The following is a 13160-nucleotide window of genomic DNA, read 5'->3' on the forward strand; positions in this document are numbered from 1 at the left end:
TTGATCACCATTAGGATGTTCAAACAAGTAATCAGATTCAATTTATGTTGGAATGTCACCCTAAAACTGATTAATGCTTCTTGTGACTAATCATTGTAAGTTCACTTAAGGCAAATTTCGGAAGGTTTTCACAAAACATTAATGAATCTTGCATGTTCATATTTGATCTGAATGTCACAAATGAATTGCATGTTTGATATACATTCTACCTTGCCACAAGTAGAATATGCATTAAGATAACCTAACCTTCAAAGTTTGAATGTGTTTACTCAAAGTAATTGATAGAAGATATGATTGTTATTGGTGATTGCTAAGCCCTCATGCCTTTTACCTTTGATTCTTTGAATAGTTTGTTTTGATTATTTTCTTTAGCTTAAGTTCTTGCCGATTTCATTAGTCTTTATTTCTTGCAATCTTTAGTTTAATTCATTATCTTAACTTTCTATATTTTGTATTGAATAGTTAAATAAGGATTAGTTTTAAACATAAGTTATTCATATCAATCCTTAAGAAAAATGATCTTACTTGAGCTATCTATACTACAATTACTTTATTGTCTTACAAGTCTTTTAACGTGATTTAACCATAATTTTGCAGGTGATAAAGGTCTTACCAATAATTTTGCAGGAGAATGTTCATGTTATTGTAAACGTGAAGTACGTTGACATATTGGAACTTATACACTAGAGGAATGAAAAAAAGGTATAATGATACAACTAAAATTCAAAAACTTGAATACATGCATATGTATTGGATGCAAACTTATATTTGTATACCAAGATACCTTACAGTGGCGAAGTCAAGAATTGTTAAGAGAATGGCAAAATTTAAAAGCGTAGAAGGTTAAAAAAAAATGTAGATAACCAAAATCCCTTTACATAGTAGACATTATCAATGAAAAAAAGAGAAAAGAAAATAAATCAGGCCCTCCTAACACCTCTAGCCAAATAGAGAAGGGAGAAACATGTTTGCTTTCGTTCCCAATACCCCACCTAAGTTCCATTAAGCTTTTTCGAACAATTTTCTCATTAATGTTCAAATTAAAATAAACTGCCTTATTTTCACCAAATGAAAGTAGAAACCACCATTACTTTCAATCTCAATGACATTCAATCAATCAAAATAACCTTAATTCTCTAAATGAAGGTAGAAAACACCAGATAATGAACACAATATTGGACAATGCACACCAAGGGCTTCAACTAAATTGGACAAACGATTATGAAAAGAAACATGCATGATAGCTCGACATCTTAAAATTCCAAGCTTTTACTTCTAAGAATGCAGTTTTAGCAATTAAATACTAGAATATGATATCTAGATGTTTGTAGGAAACAAGAATAAATTAACATGACATGGGTTATTGACACTAACTTAAACAACACATAACATCATCAACAAGCTAGAATCTAGTCACAACTATATTAAATACAAAGATATATGACGACGCTTAAGCTGGGCCCAAAGCCTTGATTAGAAGACCACAATTATGGCTTACCCACCATGGAAAGTCTTAAGGGCATTGCATGTTGGCATGAATAGTGTGAGCATGACATTCTAGCCCTTTCATCAATCTTTTAAAGCAACTCTATGGTGCTCCAAATGCCTTGGCATGTGGGTTGAATTGCAACTTTTGTCTAGGCTTGTACCTGCTGGCTATAAGAATCGACAGAGTAGGATCCCCTTACGTGCACAACTTATGACTCATTTTTCCTCCAAGCTGAGCCAATGGATTTCCAACGGTAAAAAAATCGTGAATTTTTCTGCAATTGTCACGTGACGCAATTTGGGACATCCAACATAAATAATTTTAAAATTCAACGATCAAGATTATTATAATGGTAAAAAATTAAAAAAAAAACCCAAATCTTCTTTTCTATAAATGCCCAATCATCTTCTTCATTCTTTGTATTTGTAATATATTAATAAAATTAGACATTCAATTTATTTCCATAGAACAAACTGTCAAAGTATAAAAAATTAAAAATTTATATTTGTGAACAATGTCTTTGCTCTTCACAAATAAGTGGACTTGCACAAAGGCAATTATTGTCTTGACTGAATAGTGAAGGCAATTTCATTGCCCTTACCCTTGCCTTGCCCTCCTATAACGGGTTAACTTGCTCTTTTGAATCATTAGTCACGGATTTATCCCAGTTTACAAGTTCAAAATTTGCCGTATTTTATCCACATTTTAATATCCATTCTCACAATATTTTTCAATTAACAGTCGTCTGTCACATTTTTTCCCACATTTCGTATATTTTTAATTATGTATTTGTGATATTGGAGGGGACTTAAAAAACGTTCAACTTTAAGACTAATTTGGGTTTGGAAGTGTCAGAATTACTAGCTACACAACATATTTGTGTCGGTGCATTTATGTATTAAATAAGCGCCGGATCTATTAAACGGGTCCAAACCACATATGCGCTCTACACCCACTTATTTAATAACTTCAAAAAAAAAAAGGGTAAATTGGGCCCTCACGAACTCAGGCACGACAGCACCTTCCACCCATGTATCATCCTCAATCCAGCCGCTATGCTAGACTCAATGTTATTTCCATCTCTCACTCTCTCACTCTCTCACTCCTCTTTGTCTTGTATCTTTCTATGTCTTCCCAAGTCCAATGGACTCACTAACTCACTTTTGGGGCTCTCTTGATAGCAGTTCCACCGTGGGAAAGACCCCTACAGGGTTATCCACTATTTAATCCACCTAGTGAACATTAACTGCCCTTAATGAACAGTAATGTCTTTTGCATCTTCACCCCTACACTTGAATAGCCCTGGCAATAGGCAATAAAATAATAGTATTTTTTTATTTATAAAATAATACAAAATAATTTAATTTGTAATTTAGGATAAGATTTTTAATCGTTCTCGTTGCGCCACATGCCATTATCTAAAATGACAATTATTGGTGATGGATTTCGATAAGATTTTTATCCAATGTCGTCGTGCCACATGTCGTTATCATTTCAGAATCGTTGAGGATAGATTTTCGATAAGATTTTTAACCAATTACGTCGCGGCACGTGTGACAATCTGTTTACAATCATTGAGGATATATTTCGGTCAGATTTTTAACGAATGATGGCATGTCACATGACATTATCTACAACCTAATCATTTTTTAATCCTCCATATAATCCACTATCCATCTTCAGAAATCTCACACCAATTATCTCAAGATCTCTATCATTATTCATAGTTTCTGCTTCCTTCTTACAATGTCTTCTTATTCAAGGATGATGTGGGAAATCGATCAGCAAAAGGAAAAATTGTTTAACCAATCAGAATGAATGTTCAATCTCTAGGTGGCCCAAAATGAGATGGAAGATGATGAGAAGCGTAAATGGAGAGATGACGATGCAAGAAAGGTCAAAACCTCACATTCCCGTCGAGTCATCCAAGTTATGGGTTAGATCTGCAGGCCCAGCAGTTCCGCAAACCTTGATAGAAGTAAGCAACGATGAGGTACGAATCTCTTGGATGATTATTTTGTCCTTAACAGTGCATTCCCTAATACGTACTTTAGTCGTTTTAGAATGGAACGACATTTGTTCAACAAAATCATGGGTGCTATTTGCAACCATGATTCTTACTTTATGCAAAAGAAAGATGCTTTTGGTGCTACGAGTCTCTTACCTGAGTAAAAAATTATTGCTGCCTTGCGGATGCTTGCATATGGAGCATCTGCAGACCAAGTGGACGAGATAGGGAGGATGGGGAAACAAACCATTCTTGAATCCCTGATGAGGTTTTGCGGAGCAATCAAATCTATCTACACCGTAGAGTAACTTCGGAGACCTACTGAGATGGACTTGCAAGGGCTTCTAAAGAAGGGCGAGATGCGAGGTTTTTCTGGGATGATTGGAACTATCGACTGTATGCACTGGACCTGGAAAAATTGTCCAAGTGCATGGCAATGCCCTTATGGGGATAGAAAAGGATAAAAAAAGTATCATTTTGGAGGCGGTGGCGTATTTTGATACATGAATTTGGCACGCATTTTTCGGGGTTCCGAGAGCTCAAAATGACCTCAATGTCCTTGCCCAATCCCCAGTGTTCAACGAGGTTCTGCAAGGAAAGTCACCAAAAGTCACATACTAGGTCAACGGACATAAGTACGACTAGGCATACTACCTAGCAGACGACATTTACCTAAAGTGGTCATCGTTTGTCAAAACAGTGCCACGTCCACGAAGTGCAAAGGAAAAACACTTTGCAAGTTGTCAAGAGGGGTGCTGCCAGAATGTTTGATGTAGAGTCCCTTCGATCCATCATGATGACGTGCATCATTCTTCACAGCATGATTGTGGTAGATGAGTACGATTATGATGTTGTTGATGAATATGAGCCAGACACAATGAACAATTCCAGAACACAAATATACTGTGCTCATGATGCCATTGAAGAACCCGTACAACACGAGCTATTAGAAAGGGATAGACGTTACAATGATAGGCTTATTCAACGATATACTGCACTTCAAAGGCCATATATGCACAATGCCAGACAAATTGACTTGATAGAGCACCAGTTGGAATTGAAACAAGCTGAAGATACTTAAGTTCATTTAATGTTTGTTTTTATTTGGTGTTTTTATTTAATTTTATGTGGTGTGTTTTTTTTTAGTTCATTTAGTGAGTTTTTTTTTATCTGGTATGTTTATGTAATTTTATTTGATGTGTTTAAATGCCTTTTGAATAAAGATTCTCTTAGTATAAATAAATTACCAAATTACATAAATATACTCTTAGTTTAAATAAAGTACTAAAATCAATAAATTGGAAACAACATAAAGTACTCTATTCAATAAATAAGAAATTACAACCCAAAGTGATTGGAAAATTATGGGCTCTGATTACAAAAAGTACTTTATTCATCATCACTTAACCAATTTGTGGTGCTAGGATGATCTTCTCTTGTCGTGCTAGGACCATCTCCTTTTGCTCTCGCTTCTCTTGCACGCCTTCTTCGCACCACGTCCGATTTCTCCGACTTCCAAAAATATTTAGAATTTGAAGACTTCCCTTCTAAAGGCGTGTTCATAATTTCACGATCTCGTTGAGCCAGTCTTTCTTCTCTAACATGTTTCCTTTCTTGCCTAAGTAGCTCTCTTTCTCTCTCATTAGCTTGAAATGCACTCTCAACAACTGCAACTTTTGCCTCCTCTCTAGCCTTATCAGCCTCAAATTTCACCATTTCCCACGCCAAAGTCAATTCACTTTGGCGAGCAAGTTCTTCCATATATTTTGCATAATCATTCTTGGAAGCACTCCCTTTCTTTGAAGTCTTCTTAACTTGAGGCCTAATTGGATAACGGGTCAACCCAGACGTTTGTTCGAGGGGGGCATTTCGGGCACTTCTTCTGCGTCATCTTCATGAACATGCGAGGCATGATCGGGTGTATAGTGTAGAAGGGTGCTATTCATAAAAACTTCTGGACCGACAGGCACGACTCTGAATTTAGGACAATCTTTGACAATATTCAAACATTCCCACCGGTTGAATGGTTTGTTTTTCCTTTTGGTTTTGGCATTATACCAAGCTTGTGCTTGAAGTTCCTACACAACGCGGGAGAAGAAATAATTATAATGAAAGTAGGTAACAAATAAATAATACAAACAAATAATTATAATGAAAGTAGGTAACAAATAAATAATACAAACAAATAATTATAATCAAAGTAGTTGACAAATAAATAAGACAAACAAATAAATAATATATTGTTACCTGATCCGATAAATTTTCCCCATTTCAAATATTACCACTAGCTTGTGCTAAGGCGTCTCTCCACGTACTGAACAATTGGCTAAGTAATTTCCAATGACTGGACATCAATTCTTTGGTTCTTTTCCCACAATTTTCTTAAGATAATTGGTATGAATAAGACTCCACATTTCTCTCAATTGCATCTCATTACCCGTAAGCGAATCATGAGTAACTTCAACCCAGCTAGTACACAATGCAACATCTTTAAGAAGCGTCCAATTCGTACATGCATCATTAGTCATTTTGTTGGAAAAAAATTGGATTGAAACTTTGATAGAAAAATAGGAATATGGTTGAAAGTAGTTGAGAAAATATGAAATTGTGGTGTAAGGTCGAAGATAATGAGAAGGTATTTATAGAAAAGTAAAATCAATTTTTTTTTAAATTTTTCAAATTTTTTTTCTTCTGATTTTTATTAATTTTTTACATTTTTTTAAATTTTTATTCACCTAATTAATCTCTGTTGTTGGATTAAAAAAAAATTGAATTCCAACACTCCAGATTGTGCCACGTGGCACAACGGTAAGATTTCTGATTTTTAAACTGTTTTTTTTAATTTATAAAGGTGAATAACGTGGACCGTTGATCTTAGATCCAACGGTTGCAATTAAATAAGGTTTTAAAATTATTATTACCGTTGGAAATCCAACGGTATAAAACAAATAACCGTTGAGATCCAACGGACGCCGAGGTGCCACGTGGCCTCCAACGATCACTGACGAAGTTGCGCACGCGGGCACCAGCGACTGACGCAAAACAAAAGAAAAAACATGACTAACGTAAGGGCGACATCAGCCTTGCATCAAACCCACTCTAGACTCTCGGGCTGGCAACGCTCCACAGACCTCTCCCCCGAGCCTGCTTGGGCTCCCTTGCCAGCACACGATGATCCTGATTGCTCGAGCTCCCTCGCCTATCCCTCGGGCTCCAGCACACGCTGGAGCTGCTCTCATCGCTGGGGTCGACTAGTTCGTCTCTACTTTCAAACCAACCGAGCAAAAGGACAAGAGCGACTCCATCTTCGTCGAGAAAGTCTAGAACAACTATAACAAATACTAGTCTTCTTCCGCGGCCGATGGAGATCGAACAATTATAACAACTGTTTCACCAAATCTTCTCCCTTAAATTAACATAAATAAATAATACATTAAAGTCATTTAGCCATCAAATAAGCTTTTGTTTATGGACCAAATCCGACAACTTAACCTAAAGTTTTATCCACTGCCTCCTTTGTCTCTTTCAAATCCAGTCATGAACAACCCCAATTGAATTCTAATGATACCCAATTGAGTTCCGGTGATGGTGGTAAAGAAGCTGCTTTTGAAAAAAAATTGACCAACCCCAAACTAGTCCTAACAAGAACCATTAAAGTGAAAAAAAACACAATGAAAGTTTGAAATTCTCTTTTTTGTTACAGGATCAAATATGGTGGTATTAAATAGTGGTTTTCAGTCCGATAATACACTAAATGGCCAACTATTTAGGATTAGTATGGAGGTTTTGTGCTGTAAAAAAAGAAAAGAAAAAGAAGAAGCTGTTTTTAGAAGTAGGGGTAGAGGCATATAGCTGCTTATGTTTTCTACTATTTTAGACCAGTATTTTGACAACAAACACTTTTTTTTCATTTACCAAATATAATTTTAGCTCCAGCATTTTAAAAAAGTTGTTTTTAAAATAATTTCAGCAATACTAAACCAGCTGTGGTTGGATTATCTTATGCACAAATTAATCTATCAAGCTAAATAATCTGTACAATCCAATAAAAGACCAAAGTGACTTAGAGATGAAAGATCGAAAATAGCAACCGGCACAGTAACAATAAAAGTTTGATGATTAAAAAGAAGAAGAAAGGCCATGTGGTTTCCAAAACCGATCCTTCTGAAGTCTTCTCTTGAGCCATTGACTCTGCTACCTCTCCCTCGCTCCCCCCTAGACAACGCAAAACAGAGTAAGGCAAGGCAAAAAGGAAGGAAAAGAAAAGCCCTACAGCGGCGTCAACCACTGGCCATGGCGGCGGCATCCAGGTTCTTCTTCACTCTAACCCTAACCCTAAGCGTATGCCTCCTTCCGCTGGTGTATGCCAACTCCGAAGGCGACGCTTTGTACACGTTCCGGCGGAGCTTGTCGGATCCCGATAACCTGCTCCAGAGCTGGGATCCTACCCTCGTCAACCCTTGCACTTGGTTTCACATCACGTGCAACCAGGACAATCGCGTTACCCGAGTGTACCATCCCTTAAACCCTCTCTCTCTCTCTCTCTCTCTCTCTCTCTATACATATACATATACATACATATATATATATATATATAGATGTATATTACATTTGTGATTTGTGGTACTCCTTTTCTTCTGATTGATATGATGATGGTGTTCGCTATTTGCTTTTAGATTGGGTGATGACTGGATGTTTAATCAAATTGGTTTTCCAATTTATTTAGGTTTTTGTTATTTGTCACGGTAATTTGGGTATTAACGAATATATTTGAGCCACTTTTTCAAAGAAAAGAAAAATGGAACCATAATAGTTGAGTTTGGTTGGTCACTTAGTGTGGAGGTTAACATAAATGGAGTCCAAATTTAGTTAATTCAGTGGTTAAAATTTGGAGGAATGGTAAGGTCATGTTCCACCACCGGTGTGTTGTTTGAACGGAAGAAGTTCTAGGATCACGCAACTGTCGAGCACATCTGGTTATTACGCTCCAAAATGCATCGGCCTTGTGCTCCACCGCTGCAGAATGCATTGCCAGTAATCTCTTAGCGCTGCAAGTTAGGCTGTTCGGCCATGATATCTTAGATAGTGGGAAACAATTTTTCTCAATTTTGTGAGTGGAGATTTTTGCTATCTTAGCTCTTGATTAATCACCTACCTACCTGTTCCAGTATGTAGATCATTAAGATATACTGCAGTTAACCTTTTAGTTTATTGAAGAGTTTCAGTTGAGGGCGTCGGTTTTTCTCATTTCATAACTAATATTTTTGTTTTTCATAAATTTCTTTGTTTTTCTTTTTTTCCATTGTACGTTGTTGTTCCCGTTATTATTGTTTATCGTGTCAAAGAAACTATTCTGTGCAAACTTTAAATTGGAAATGAGGTACAATGGTTTTCTGTTTTATTTGGTCTGGGCAATGTGAGATTTGTACCCTCATGCATTATTGTTTCCGTCTTCTGTGGATTTATTGCGTTGGACTTGCTAGCTGCAGTGGTATTTATACGTATCTGCTGTCTGTTTCTTTCTTGCAATGAATGGTTGTATCATTGTATTGAATTTGATGTAAGAATATTTTGCTACTTCATACGCTAACTCAGGTGGGAGATTTGGTTGCCTTAATTTGTACATTCTTTAGGGAGGCAACTATAGTCTTCAGATTGTTTATTTTTTTCCCCAAGTTATTATTCATCTGTTGTAAGTTTGAGAGTTTGATATTTTTGGCAGGGATTTAGGTAATTCAAACCTCTCTGGACATTTGGTACCTGAACTAGGAAAGCTTGAGCATCTTCAATATCTGTATGTTTCTCATCCTTGCTCATTTCCCTGGATTATTTGCTGGTTATTAGTAAAGTGTACAATTGTATTTGATCTTGTTACAATCTTGGGTTTATTTTGGCTGAGGGGCTGGGGTGTGTGGAAATCTGTGCCCTTGTTTTTACATAAATATGTTTCTTTACTTCCCATTAATACTTTCATATTGTATGGTAAACCATGCACCCTTGAATATAGGGAGCTTTACAAAAATAACATTCAAGGAACTATTCCAGCTGGGCTTGGTAACCTGAAGAGCCTCATTAGCTTGGACTTATATAACAACAACATATCGGGGACCATTCCTCCGTCGTTGGGGAAATTGAAATCACTTGTGTTTTTGTAAGTTTATTAGATTAAGCACTAAATTATGCCCGCATTATTACTGTTTTGGCTTTACTTAATCTATTTTCTTCATTTTGAAAATGGATGATTTGATTTCTAATAACCCTTACTTGAAAATTGCTGAATAACTTATTTGGGATCCTGGTTGAAGGTACAGCATTGGAAAATAAGCAGTGGTTCTTTATTTGTTGCCTTTTGCAATTTCTAGAGTGTTGCTTAGATTAGTGGACTAATCATTCACCTTATATACATATACATTTATGTGTACTTAGTGGGAAAAGGCTTTGTTGTTGTTGTTGTTATTTATATGGGAGTAGTTATTTTGCACTTCTCCTAACAAAATATAGACGAGGCGTTTGACTTTAGCAATTTTTATTGGAAAGCCAGCAGTGATGTAAGACAGAGTTGCGCAGCGGAATATAGATAGTTTAGCGGAAGCCAAAATAAAGAAAACTTAGATTAAAACAACAATAAAGGATAAGTGGAATCACTCCAGGGCCATCACACCATTCTTGGCCTGTCGCCAAGAATTTTGGCATCACACCAAAATAACCCGGTCGCAGGATAAGAATTCCAGTTACTGGAAAACCAAACTTTTCTATTCATCGACTCTTCATTATTCTTGATTACTGAATTACAAGAATATTTATAATGCCTTAAACCTAAAGAATGCACGAAAGTAAGCTTATTATAGGAAAGAAATCCTAATCCAAAATAGAATGGGAAACTAAATATAATCCTAATTATACGGGAAAGAATCTTAATCCTTATAAAACAACCGTTGATTCATGAAAACCACCACTTCTGTTCCTCATCAAGTGGGAGCGGCCGGCCCTGAAGCAATATCACGTTGGAGAGCTGGCGGTGAGGCAGCCACAGGGCTAGATTAAGTAGATTTCCTTGGATCTGATATAGATCCATGATCTGACCTCAGATGTCTCACTAGGAAGAGAAAAGCTTTTTTTGTTTTTTTATTTCCAGTACATTTCTATGCTAAAAAGCAACACATATGGGTATGTTGGTTTACTCCTTTTAATGAAACAGTCAGTTTTATTAGTTTGGAATCTCTCCTTTTATTGATGACCAAAATGCAATTTTTATTACATTTATTATCTAAACTACAAAATAACATTTACAAGTCTTGAAAGGCTTATGCCTCAGGTAGCAGTACATTCCATGCCTCGGCTTATGACTTAGCGATTTTGGACTTTTCTCCCTATTAAAAAAAAAATATATACAGGAGAGTAGAGTGCATGTTAACTATTTTGTAGTGCACATAATAAATCCCTATTTAGATTCATATCATTAGATTTTTGTGGTGCAGTAATTGTTGCATCTCTCTCATTATTGCTTTGCTTTGGCAGGCGTCTCAATGACAATAGGTTAACTGGGCCAATCCCCAGGGATCTTACGGGTATTTCAAGCCTCAAAGTTGTGTGAGTGCTTCTTGTCTTAATCCATTTCTTCTATCCCTTTGTTTTTCTGCAAATGTGGGTAATGCTCTTGTGTTTTCTTTTTATCTTTTCTCTCATAAATACTGTTATTCATTTAAAATTGACACTTTTTTCAGGGATGTATCAAACAATAATTTATGTGGGACGATTCCTACCAGTGGACCATTTGAGCACATCCCCTTGAACAAGTAGGTCCCTTCTATTATTTATCATTTTGTTTTGTTATCATTACCCTTTTTTTTTTGGTTATCCAACTGGAATTACTCCTTAACTTCAACCATGGGAAATACTGTTTTGTTTTATCAGTATTTGAGGTCTTCCTTTTTGACACCTAATTACCAGAAAATGAAAAGGGTTTTGTGCCTTCTCATAGCAAAAAGAAAAAAGGGGTTTGCGTGGTTGCATTCCTGTTCTTGTTTGCATTGATGTTATGTATGTGATACGGTGAATTTCCCATTCACTTGTACCCTCAGAATATCTTTAATTGGGAGGGTTATCCATTCCATTCGAATCCTAGGGACCAAACAAGGCATTTATGCTTCTCTGCATGATGAGAAAAAAAGAGAGAATATTTATTGCAAGTCTCTTAGGATTGTACCAAATACCAGGAAATGGGTCCATACTCTGTGTTATAGATGCTTTTACTAGAATAAAGTTGACTGGAGAGAATTTGTGCTATATATATATATATATAGCACAAATGAGAAATTTAAGGGGATATGTATAGTATCTTATGCTCGTATAATATGTGTGCCTAGGAATACAATTTGGAATACTTTTTGCCAAGCACAAATAGCTCATTCAGGCAGTGCACACTGCTAGGTTTTCTACACTATGAAATAAACTAGAGTTAGGTGGACATGCTATGCGGTGTGTTGCTAGTTAGTGCAGATAGAATAGTCTGGAGGTTCTGCTTTATTACCATGTTGCCCTTCATCTTTTATGTTTATTGATGAATTTATCCCATAATGAAAAGGGTAGAATTGATTTTTTACACTCTAGTTGACAAAGAGAGTTCTCTTAATAGATAGTAAGTGTAGATAATTTCTTTAGACACTGTCGTAGAGTTTTTCCGCAACTCTAAATTAAGTTGTGTTTTTGTGCGGTGTAGAAGTTTAAACAATTTATTTCTTAGCGTTTGGTACGGTCAAGAGCAAGTTGAGTTTCAATGCGAAGGAAACATAGGTTGGCTGGTGTTAGGAAAAGGGTTTTCTTGTCTTGGTTTATTTCAAGCTGTTATTTGCTTGTGGTTTTATGAAGTAATTTGTATCTGTGTTTTCTTTTTGTCTCAACATTGTAGCTTTGAGAACAACCATCGACTCGAAGGTCCAGAATTGTTGGGGCTTGCAAGTTACGATACAAACTGCTCGTAAAGAAGATGGAATCTTGACTCTTTGAATTAGATATCTACGTTATAAAAGTGTATCGTCGTCAGAATATAGGGGTTGGTTATAAACTATATTCCTCATATAAAGAATATTTGTAAATTTGGTGATACTAAATGGCATCGACACACTTGTAACTGTATCGTTGCGGTCGTGGTAATACGTTGAAGACATGATTTGCGTTGGTTTAGGAGCAGTAAAAGTTTTATGGTAATCTTCCCCTTTATTCTTACCCCCACCTTATATGCTTATTCTTCTATTTTACTTTTTATTTTTCATTTTTATACATGTTCAGCGCATGGAGGAAACCATATATGGAAGGCAAATTTTGAGATTTGTTTTTTCTTATTTCAAAATATTAAGGCATTTTTGTGGACCGTCCCACGAACCTGTATTGAGTTTTATTTATTTTTCCCTAAATTTTAATTTTAATTGATTATTCTCTGAACTTTTTTAATTAGCCAATTTTCTCCTTGAACATAATTTCGGCTGATTATCGTTCTGCACTTTTTTAAGTAGCTAATTTTCACCTTGATATTAGATTTAAAAAAAAAATCATCAAATTTTCCATCTATTCACATGATACCTATACAGGAGCAAAAAGAAAAGGAAAATTGGATGAAAATTTTTAAAATTTAACACTAGGGGAAATTGGCTAAAGGTAAATTTT

At 35.9% G+C, this 13160-nt stretch overlaps 1 protein-coding gene across 3 annotated transcripts; it reads left to right on the plus strand.

The window, feature by feature from the left end:
- The first annotated feature begins 7595 nt into the window (after window positions 1-7595).
- LOC126589487 (leucine-rich repeat protein 1) lies at window positions 7596-12722 on the plus strand. Of its 3 annotated transcripts, XR_007611845.1 has the most exons (7): window positions 7604-8008; window positions 9220-9291; window positions 9505-9648; window positions 11016-11087; window positions 11222-11297; window positions 12220-12290; window positions 12406-12525. XR_007611845.1 is itself a non-coding variant. In XM_050254792.1 (6 exons), exons 1-6 carry the CDS (start codon window positions 7638-7640, stop codon window positions 12476-12478), a joined length of 804 nt encoding a protein of 267 aa, XP_050110749.1. In that variant the 5' UTR covers window positions 7607-7637; the 3' UTR covers window positions 12479-12722. The 3 variants fall into 3 exon arrangements, 2 of the variants coding, with proteins under 2 accessions (XP_050110750.1, XP_050110749.1); XM_050254792.1 differs by lacking the exon at window positions 12220-12290 and having other exon boundaries at window positions 7607-8008; window positions 11222-11293; window positions 12406-12722; XM_050254793.1 differs by lacking the exons at window positions 9505-9648; window positions 12220-12290 and having other exon boundaries at window positions 7596-8008; window positions 11222-11293; window positions 12406-12722.
- Window positions 12723-13160: the final 438 nt, after the last annotated feature.

Source organism: Malus sylvestris, chromosome 11 (assembly GCF_916048215.2).
Source record: "Malus sylvestris chromosome 11, drMalSylv7.2, whole genome shotgun sequence".
Taxonomy (NCBI): Eukaryota; Viridiplantae; Streptophyta; class Magnoliopsida; order Rosales; family Rosaceae; genus Malus; species Malus sylvestris.